General features: G+C 41.2%; 1 protein-coding gene across 13 annotated transcripts in view; it reads left to right on the top strand.

Annotated features, from left to right (window-relative positions):
* Window positions 1–401: 401 nt before the first annotated feature.
* The window catches only part of LOC311026336 (unconventional myosin-XVIIIa-like), a 62220-nt gene continuing 52006 nt past the window's right edge, over window positions 402–10615 (top strand). For 5 of the 13 annotated variants that reach the window (XM_084029841.1, XM_084029847.1, XM_084029842.1 and 2 more), the window contains exons 1-2: window positions 403–474; window positions 1434–2480. In XM_084029841.1, coding sequence (XP_083885967.1) covers window positions 1539–2480 — 942 coding nt within the window. In that variant the 5' untranslated portion in view covers window positions 403–474; window positions 1434–1538. Of the gene's footprint in view, window positions 475–1433; window positions 2481–8835; window positions 8913–9924; window positions 9949–10615 lie in introns of those variants that run through there. The other 8 variants (XM_084029848.1, XM_084029846.1, XM_084029844.1 and 5 more) reach the window with 4 other exon arrangements.

The raw sequence follows: 10615 nt of genomic DNA, 5'->3' as shown, positions 1-10615 counted from the left end.
TGCGATGACACAAAGCTGGATGTGGCACAATTTGTAGGCTACTTGTGTAACATAAAAATATGGATTGCATGAAAACAGCATAAGTAAAATGTGGTAAAAGTATCCCTTGAATAATTAATCATTGATTGTAGTGTGGTGGTCTTCTATGCACATAATTCAAGTTCCAAATTCCCCTTTTTATATGTAATACGCAACATAACGCAACGTTTTTTTTAACACACGCACGCACGCACAAACACGCAACCACACACACACACACACACACACACACACACACACACACACACACACACACACACACACACACACACACACACACACACACACGAGCGAGATTAATTGTGTCACCATACTGGTGTTAAATCGGATTTTACGACCAGCACTTGAAGGCATCACAAGCTACACGTCTCGCACCTACTGTCAATTCCAAAATGCTGAAAACTTCAAAGAACAAAACAACGCGGGCAATTACAGGTAGGTCGGCGCCATATCTGCCAATGGCGTTAACTCATACCTGTGTTATTTTATATTAATGACATATGCGCACTTTCTACTAAAAGCGTTCCCTAAGGCCACCGGGGCTAGAGAATGAGGGCAAAGCAGCTTAAAGGAGAGCATTACGGCCAAGCTCTGGACTGGTCGCAGCGAAAGCCAAGCTAGGCTATAGCATGTGTACAGTAATTTCAGTAAAAGCTAAATATCAAGTGTGTTTTCTCATTTCATGTGAAAAGTCAGTATTGTGAAGTGCTGTAAAGTGAGTGTAGGCGGTTGCCATTTCATAGCATCTCTGACCTCAGTAGGTGTGATTAAGTGTGGATTAAGTGCGAATGTACTGTCTATGGGTTCACCCGGTCTGCCGCATGTATGCGCGAGGCATTCAGGTTCGATGGAGAGCCTCGTGCACAAATGTGCAAAAGACCTGCGTCACTTTTAGTGGTGATGCTGGAGATTCGACAGCAAGACAGATGAGGTTTGTATGTAGGCCAACGTCAAACGTGTAGAGGACTGAGAGAATAAACCCCAAATCTAGACTATATTAATGTTTCTTGTCATTTATTTTGCTGAGGCTGTTTCCACAGTGGATAAAAGGGGCTGATTACAATGATACAAAACTGCAAGAAGAGTTATGACATGATATGCAATACAGTGTTTTGAGAACATGTTTTGACGTGTTGCAACAATTAGATGAAGAATGTTATTAGATTGCCACAAGCACATGGCAAATATAACGAACATTTCATAAAGTTGAAGTTAAAAATTGTTTACAAACCAACAAAAAAACCATCATATGCAGAATTGACTGTATGCATTTGTTTTGCACATCTCTTATATCATATCATATATATGCCATTACAGATGAGCATGATTAAATAATATGGGCTAAGCTCTCAGTGAATATTTTTTCTTAATGTTTTTTCTTTCCTTTCTTACAGATGATATTGCAGGTCTGTAGCTACTGTAGATGCTCTCTCTCTCATCATCATTTTATGTCGCCGTAAACATTTCAAACTAGCATAAGACTACAGCAAAGCTCAAGCATGTTTCACCTAATCAAGAAAGACAAGGAGAAGGAGAAGGAGAAGGAGAAGGACTTGGGTAAGAAGGAGAAGAAAGAGAAGAAAGAGCGTATGTCCCAGGCAGAGTTAAAGAGCCTGGAAGAGATGAGCATTCGTAGGGGCTTCTTCCACCTCAACCGAGGGAGTGCTAAGAGGGACTCCAGGGGCAAGTTGGAGATCTCTAGTCCTATCCCAATTAAGGTAGCTACCAGCATGGAGCTCAGCCTGACAGACCTGGAGGCTGAGCGCCTTCACAACACCCTGGGGCAGGATATCTCCAGTGAAGACGTGAAGGGAAATCAACTGCATCATCGCAACTCTGTGAAGGAGCGAGCAGCTAAGTTTGGGGAATTGGCCAGGTTGAATTCTGTGGTAGGCAAGAGGCACGTGTCTTTTTCCCAGAAGAGCAACAAGGACGATGATTTGGAGGCTTCAGATCTTCCTGGGCAGGTATGGACTACATCTGTGAGGTCCTACTTTAACGCAAAAGTCACCAACATTCCTGAGATGGTGGAAAAGACCTTCCCTGGTGCAGACCTACAGTTGCCTACGCTTGTTGCTCCACCAATACCAGATCCAAGAGAGCTGGAGCTACAGCGGCGCAACACTGGGGATTTTGGCTTCTCTTTGAGGAGGACCACCATGCTCGACAGGCAGCCTGACGGAGGAGTGTGTCGGCGAATGGTACACTTTGCCGAACCAGGTGCCGGGACCAAGGACCGGGCTCTGGGATTGGTGCCAGGAGACAGGCTTGTGGAAATCAATGGGATCAATGTGGAGAACAAGAGCAGGGATGAGATTGTGGAGATGATCCGCCAGTCTGGAGAGTCGGTCCGACTGAAGGTGCAGCCGATTTTGGAGCTGAGTGAGTTGAACCGCAGCTGGCTGAGGACAACTGGAGGCCTGCACAAAGACATTTTTGATGTAAGTAGTACTATTGAATAATTTTCAGTCCACCAAGTGAACAAATTCTAACTTGCACACATTTCACATTTACTGATTCGGTTTGGCTTCAATGCCATTGCATCATTTCATACCTGTAAGTGCTTATATCTCAAAATGCTGCTTTTTTGTTGGCCAGGAATTCTGTTGTCGAAATTTCAGGAAATTATTATTTTATTTGCATTGCACTGAGAAACAGCGTTTCTGTTGTTCCGGTGCTGGTGCTCCTGTTGGAGCTGTGCTATATGGGTTTTAAATATATACCTGGGGTAAAACTTACTAAAATGACTGCCTGCAATTACTGTATATGCCAGCTTTTTTTTTCTCATGTTGGTATTTCTTTCTCCTAAGTATGGTGGAACCGTAATGACACTGGTAATGTGCTTTTGTGCTTGTATGTATGGGGGAGTGTGTGTTGTGAAAGAGAGAATGTGTTGTGTGTATATATAATCCCCCCACCCCCTCCCAGTCCTTTGACACCAAACAATAGGACGCTGAAGGAAACAACGGCCCTAACGCCGACACAGACCATGGCCATATGGTCTTGCAAGATGATGCTGACAGGCCATTCAGTTCTTTTCACTCAGATAATCATGAACAACAAGTAGGGATGCATCAAGTTAAACTCTCTATTAGCTGGCACAACAAACAGGAATTCAGGCATTCTTACATTTTTAAGACATTTGATAAGATTACTTTGGATCAGGTTAGGGCTGTGCAATGTACTGTTATTTGAGGTTCCTACCATGCTTTTGTAATTTTATAAACTTTTATTCTGTAGAAAAAAACACAAAAGCCAGTCTTTATTAAAAGCCCCAATATATTGGTTACACTATAATGATGTAAATAGATTACATTCAGATACATTCTGAAAGATCTCTGTTTTGTTCTCTTTGGCGGCACCGTTGGTGATTAACGGCAATCGCATGTGTGTTTTTGGATCTCTCTTCCCAGCGATCCATACAGTTCCACATCTTGTGATTATTGTGAATGTCAGCACAGACACCCAGTTTGCAAGGGCTGTCATGAGTGGAATATAGGCTCGATCACCATTGTGTTACCCCATTAAGTATTTGATGGTGACAAACATTTCTGTGCCCTATTTTGTTATTGATTTCATAATAGGTGAGGCTATTGTAAGCCACTATGGGTTCATGCCTCTCCTTTTTCTAGTGTGCCATATTCATTTTAATACATACAGACAGATGTTTTAATCGGCAAAATAAATTCCATTTGACAGCACAACATTGGGCAAATTGTCAGGTACAGATTGATTCAGAATCACGCTGTACGAGAATGATAAATACACTGATGGAGTAATTCATAATATTATGTGTAATGAAAGAGATGATCTAGAATTATTTTCAGAGCACATCAGGGTTGAGAGCTGGGTCAGATTTGCACAGATTGGTGTGAAAGTTCAGTGCTTACATCATACTGTGGGGCCACACTTGGATTTTTGTTCTTGCACATAAATAAGATGTAGAAGGTGCACTGTACAAGGCTGGTGTGTAGCAATCTAATACATCACCACAGTGACAACAGAGACCCAACAGCCATCACTGATCAAATATTAAGTCAAACAGAAATGGTGTATCACATGTAAGTGAAGTGCACTACACAACAGCAGGGACTTGATATGTACTATCCGTTTGCACGTATCACATTGTCTCACTCTTCCATCCAGTGTTTTTTACTAATGTTACATCATTTTAAATCACATGGGACTATACCTCTGTGGGAATTAATCAAACAATTAATGTGCTTTTTTTGTCCTACATTCACCTGATCTTGATGATCATCACAAGACAGGCCGTTTTAAAATGCATGAAATGCGTATGTGAGCGTGACCTAGAACCAACTAGACTATTTATAGGTGGTTATAATAAGATCTGGATTCTGGATCTAGAGCTCTGCACAGTTCCACGGAACCATATGGGTCGCAGGAGCACATTTTTGCTTTGACATCATGGGAAATATGCTTAATTCTTGAGGAGTACAAGGTGAGAAGTTTCATACCACTCACACCCCTGTCTGCTAAAAATTAAAACAGCCAGGAGACTGTTAGCATAGCTTAGCAGAAACACCGGAAACAACGAGGAAACAGCTAGCCGGGCTCTGTCCATAAGTAAACTGCACATACACCTCTAAAACGTATAAAAAAAATGTAGTCTAAAAGTATCTATTTATTCATCATCTATTTCTATTTCTAGAGCTATTGAAGAAAATCTCATGGTTGGTTTTACTTGAACACCCGCTCTACCTCTGTCTCGTGTCTTTTTCTATCGTCATTATTTCATTATCATTAGGCCACCTGGTTTCGGATCAGCCAGTAACATCAGACAGATTGCTTTAGGCTGCATAATACACCCTTCACCTTTTCACACAAAAAGGAATCTCCTCGCCACTATTACTGTTTCTGGCGGGAATAATTCATATCTCAAACATTTGCTTATTTGCTCTTAAAAAGGTCAGTAGTCGATCCTTTATCAAGAGAAAGAAACTTGAAATGTTCCCCTGACTTTATAATGGACTAAATACAATGCATCATGGCGAGGCCAAGTATGCACAGCTGAGCACATGCACCTTTTGTCCATTGGGTGGCAGCCATTGTCCACACTACATGAGGCCAGAACACTGATCCTTCGTTTTTGTCCCTTCTGTTTTATTTCCAGAGCTTCCAGTGTCTTTCCTGATTCACTGTTAGCTTCATCATAATGAGTTTTAAACCACGAAGGCCAGTGGACATACCATTGCTGACTCAGATCACCATTATATGAAGTCACATTCATAGTTGGTAAACATGAAATGAAATGTAAAATAGCTTTGAACTATTTTTTCTTTTGAAAAGGTTAAACCGGATTTGGACCTTTAATGGTCCCATATTGTAGAAAGTTAGATTTGTTTTATTATTATAAAGCACATCTAGGTGCTATACTGTGAATGTATCAATGTGCAATCCACAAGACATGCACACAGCCTGTATTCACAAAACAGGTCTGTAAACGAGCTGCCAGGACTTCTATGATGTCACCACTATACAATCACCGGTAGAAGTGAAGCTAAACTCGGTGTAGCTGAAGAACACACAGTGAGTCAGTGGCTGCAATAACGCTTTTAACATTTTTTTTTTTAATATTAAAGCATGTAAACATGTTCTAGAAACTCCAAATAGAAATATGAACCTGAAAAGGACCATGATGCATCTCCTTTTTTAAAACAAAGGTGTGAGTGTTTTTAATGATGATACTCTTAAGGTATGCCATACGAACATTTAACCTCAGCATTTTATTCATATTTGCCCTTGCTCTTAACTTTTTTTAAAACTGGGATTTCTGTCTTAGGTTTTAACAGTAGAAAGATAAGAAGAATTAAAAAAATAAAAAAAGCTCATAATTACCTAAACCAGTCCTGGCGGGAACTAAAGGAGGATCGACTACTGTGTCTAAGCAAGGTGCATAATGAGTTCTCATGCCACGCTTCTGTTCAGTTTGTATAAGTGAATCCTGTTGCATTGCATGTGTGCAGGTTTGCAGTGTGTATGTGGGACGGTGATGTGTTTTCTATTTGTTGCCTCAGAGACATTCGGAAGGGAGGGGCACTGTTGGACAATTTTCCGGCTGTTCGAGGTGAATCAGTTGGTCAGAGGCATTATGAAAGCGATGTGAGATGGCTTTTTTGCAGGAGGCACACACCATGTCAGTGGTGTCAGAAAAGGGCTCGCGGCATCCCAGATGACACCTTTCAGGAGCTAATTTGAGCTGTTTACAATTATTCGTGCTGGATTCCAGGATGGCTCATGGCTGACCTGGTGTTCCCAGATAGTCATCTAATTTCCCCTACATTACTTATCTCTCATCCCATATATTTCCTGTCTCTCTGCAGCCCAGACACAGTTTTATAATTAGGAAATTAGCAAATAGTGTAATGTCCTCCCCGAGCTTCCCGTTTAAATCACATCATCATCCCCCTGTCCTGTGCAGCGATGCTTTGGCAGAAGAGAGTATTAGCACAGGTGTGGATTAGAAAGAGGTGAGGCTTCCAAGAATAAAGCTGTTTGGTTTATGTTCCAAACAGCTAGTATACCATAGTCAGACATACTTGTCTATGACTGAAACCATGACTGTCAGTCGGTGGGACATAGAGACTTGTCAGACTCACCCTTGTCCTGTCAGTCATAAGAGAGAATTGTTTCAATTGAGCCTCATTTTGTAAAACTTATACTAGTGTCACTACAGGCAGATATAATGTATGCATCCCTGTTTTATTGAGATTATGAATGTGTGGTGTTCAGTGTAAGTATTAAGTTTAAGTCTTTCTCATCCAAAAATCCAGCACATATCCATACTGTCTTTCGCTATTACATGAGTTCATTTTTTATTTCTATTGCCTCCTAAACACCAGAGTCACAGGTTTGAACCAGAGTTTAAATGTGCGGCTCCCTACATCGTGCCCATGCAGCCTACTTTCAGAGAACTAGTTCTGATTTTCAGGCCTACTATTACTGAGAAAAATCTGGGTCACATCATGCTGTTTGAGGACTGCAGATTGTGATATCCCTCAATTCATTTCTGCTAGATTCTGGTCAAACATGATTTATGCCGGCTTTACGTGGATTGCACTGAATGGAGAGTTAAATCCGAAATGATCAGCGTTATCAAGAAATATAATACTATTATTTCAGGGATTTTGTCATTCTGTCTCCATGTTGTCATAGATTTTCTATAATTTGTGTCTTTTTGGTCAGATCTAACAGGGACTACAACCCACATTATAAGGGTTTGCTAAATAAAGAAATAGCAGATTTAATGTTAGTGGAGGATTCAACTGGGTCAGATTCAACACTGTATCGAGTCCTTAATCTTTGGTCTGCAGTAACCGTGTGTAGACAAACAACCGACATGACACCGTGTCCGAGTAACTGACTCTGGGGATTAGCTAACTGTGCTAGATAGTAAGGTTAGGCTGGGTATTTGGCTGGGTCCTGCTGAGTGCTAATATGAGCTTTTGGTTTCACCATGAGGAAGAAATGCTTTATAGCAGCTTATAGGGTTTGTTTGTTCATCTTTAGCAGGAAGGCTCTATTAACTGATTATTATTTCATTACAATTAAAATGAAAAGTTTTGCTTCCCACCATTCTGAATTGATTACTTCAACAAACATCCAACTGAGACTCTATAATGTATACATAAGCGCTGGATATTTGATAAATTAAATTGTTAATGAGTTTATGAAGAGGAAATGTGCATGCCAAGATTGGATTAGCTCATCCCCGCCCGGCCAGGCCTGTTGTACATTCCTGTGTATTCCTTGTTTGGCTACACTACATGGCAATGAGCTGAAAATCTATCTGTTTTCTACCCAACTGGTCTTACAACAATGCAGTATTGACAGCTTCCTCTACACCGTGTAGAGCAGTGTAGTTGTAAAATAATATGTGGTCTGTTTCTCATGTTTAAATGTTGAGTCCTGATTACATTTTAGTAGAGGAGTGTTTGTTAAATATCTGGACTCGGGTCCTGCGACCACTGCTTTGAGCCTAATCCTTATTATTTTTTGTCACTAAACAATACAATATCTCTTTATTTAGGTCAGTAGAGTGCTGGAGCAGACCTCTCTGTGAAACACAAATGAATATATTAGCTTATAGCTCCCTCTTGTGGTTAAAAAAGCATGGTGAGGAACATGCCACAAATATTCCAGCCATGGTGTAGCCTTAGATGATTGGCCTATACTTTAGTCGGTCGCATATGTTTACACGTTTATCTATGTGTGAATTTCTGTCGCTGCAGAGAGAGAAAGGTTTCTTATCTTACAGCGACTGGAGAGGATTCTTGTTTGATGTGCTGATAATGGTGTACATGCTTCACCCTGAGACAAATGCCTTACTCAACCTGTTATTGTGGAGGGAGATGGAAGTTTAAACAAGCTTTCATTCAACATTCAGTCTGTTTGGAGAAGGACATTGTACTGAACCACAGATCTCTTAATTGCTTTATTGTAGCTTTTGTGTTCCCCTCGAATTGAAAGGGCATATCAAAGTTTGTCTATCACCTGATGAGGCAGACCACCTCATTATTCCCTGTCACCGAGGGGAAGAGAGTTGCAGTGAAAAGTGTTAATTGATGTGCTTCTGCAAATGCTATTTCTAGCCCCTGTGTATTTCAGCAGCTGTCCCTCTTCTATCTCCCTGCCCAGCTCCTCTCACATTACCCCCCCCCAGCCCACTCCTCAGGCCACAGCTTTACTGTGCTGTGCTGACTGTGACCCCGCCCTTGACGTTGCCCTCCCACTCCCTCAGGACTAGTGAGTGTAAGCTCGTTGCAGACCCAGGTCCTACCCTGCCTCGGCCCTGACTGCACTGCTCCAGTGACAGAGTGAAGATTGGAAGGTTAACCAGGCCTAAAGAGAAGGTAATGGGCGGGGGCCTCTGGTGTACTGTGTCTGTGGCGAGCGGTGTGATCTGCTCAGGGTCTACATGCTCTGCTTAGCAGTTCCATTTGGGCTCGATGGCGTCCCAGAAATGGCCTCCTTTTGCTCCTGAAACTATTTATAGGAGTGGACTCTGATGAAAGCAGGGCTAGAGATAGTGAAACATGTTGCTGTGCAACTCGCTTTTGCTCTGCACTTTTTAGTCTTCACTGTTAATGAAGAGTTGTGATCGGCATGTTTGCCTGGTTATTGAGTATAGATGTAGGTGTGAAAATCGCAAGTATGTTTGATCTTTTTGTTAATTGATCATTAATATTGTTGGCTTTAATGTGTTTTGCTATCAGTAACACTTGTTGTGTTGTGTGTTACATGTGCCACATGTTTGATTGAATTTTGAAATGACCAACATGTAATAATTTTAGTGTGCTGACTCAGTTTGCGAGTGAGGCCCACATATATTAATAGCACCACTGCGAGTGTAAACAGACTTTTAGTTCTGTTTACAGTGTGTAAAGATCTTGCTCGATCTTACTGATGTCTCCCACGTGTCACAGTGGGGGAAGCCATCATTAAACTATCCTTTTCATGTGTTCTGTCCTCAGAGCTGCAGGGTCTCACTGCCCCGTTGTGTTCAGAAATCAAGTTCACAGTATCCCACCTCTCACCCCTAAACCCCCATTCTTCATCGCTACATCCTCCTCACTTCGACTGTCTCTTTTTCATTTTCTCTCATCATCTCTTCATTCCATTTCTTCTCCATGTCACCCAGCTTGTTCCATGACTTCTGACTTATCTACATGGCATACAAATCACGCTTTTCATTCTGGGAGAAAAAGGGAAGTCTCGCTTTTCTGTGTTTTCTGTTTGCCTTTCAGTTCATATTTGCATGCTGTTGCTTGTTGAATCTTTTGAAATGCGTCTCTGTGTTGCTGGAGGAATTCTTTGGTCTGAATGTGTGGTTTCATCTTATTCGTGTTGCTTCCTCTTGTGTAGGTTAACGTTGAAAGCAAGCCAGATGTAAGTGTTTTTTTCTTTCACCTGCATGCTTTTGGGCAATAATTCATGCACTGAAAACAGTTTTGTGTGCTGTGGTACAAGATAGCACTATTGCTCACTAATCATGATCACGACATTCTGCTAGCTATAGTCAGGTGACTTTACAGTGGTCCTGGGAAGTTAACAAGCAATATTTTGAGTTTAGGTGAAATTTTGATTATCAGTTTTGTCAATCTAGTCTAACTAAAATATATATTGTGTGCGTGAATGGGTGAATGTCAGTCATTACTGTAAAATGCTTTGGATAAAAGTGCTATATAAATGAGGACCATTTACCTTCAGTATAGTGAAACAATTCCTGCTTGCAATGTTACTACACTACTACTACACTACTTTACCGTTACTGGCTTGTCAACAGCACCATTAGCACTGATGTAGCTAATTCACTTATGATATTTTATATGCTGTAAAAGCTGTTTCAGGACTTTGAGAATGGTACACAAAAAATGCAATGTGATCTATGATCAATGAGTACGGTTAAGCTATACAACACAGCCTGCATAATAGGGGCTTTTCGCCGTGGTTAACTTGGCTCTTAGCTTAAATGACAAACAACCTTATCTTATGACCAAGACATTAACTTTCCTCAATTTTGGGGTGGTTGGCCTTAATATGTCTCTTCAGGTTA

This window comes from Eutrigla gurnardus (assembly GCF_963514095.1).
Source record: "Eutrigla gurnardus genome assembly, chromosome: 15".
Taxonomy (NCBI): domain Eukaryota; kingdom Metazoa; phylum Chordata; class Actinopteri; order Perciformes; family Triglidae; genus Eutrigla; species Eutrigla gurnardus.
This window is presented reverse-complemented; position numbering and strand designations above follow the sequence as displayed.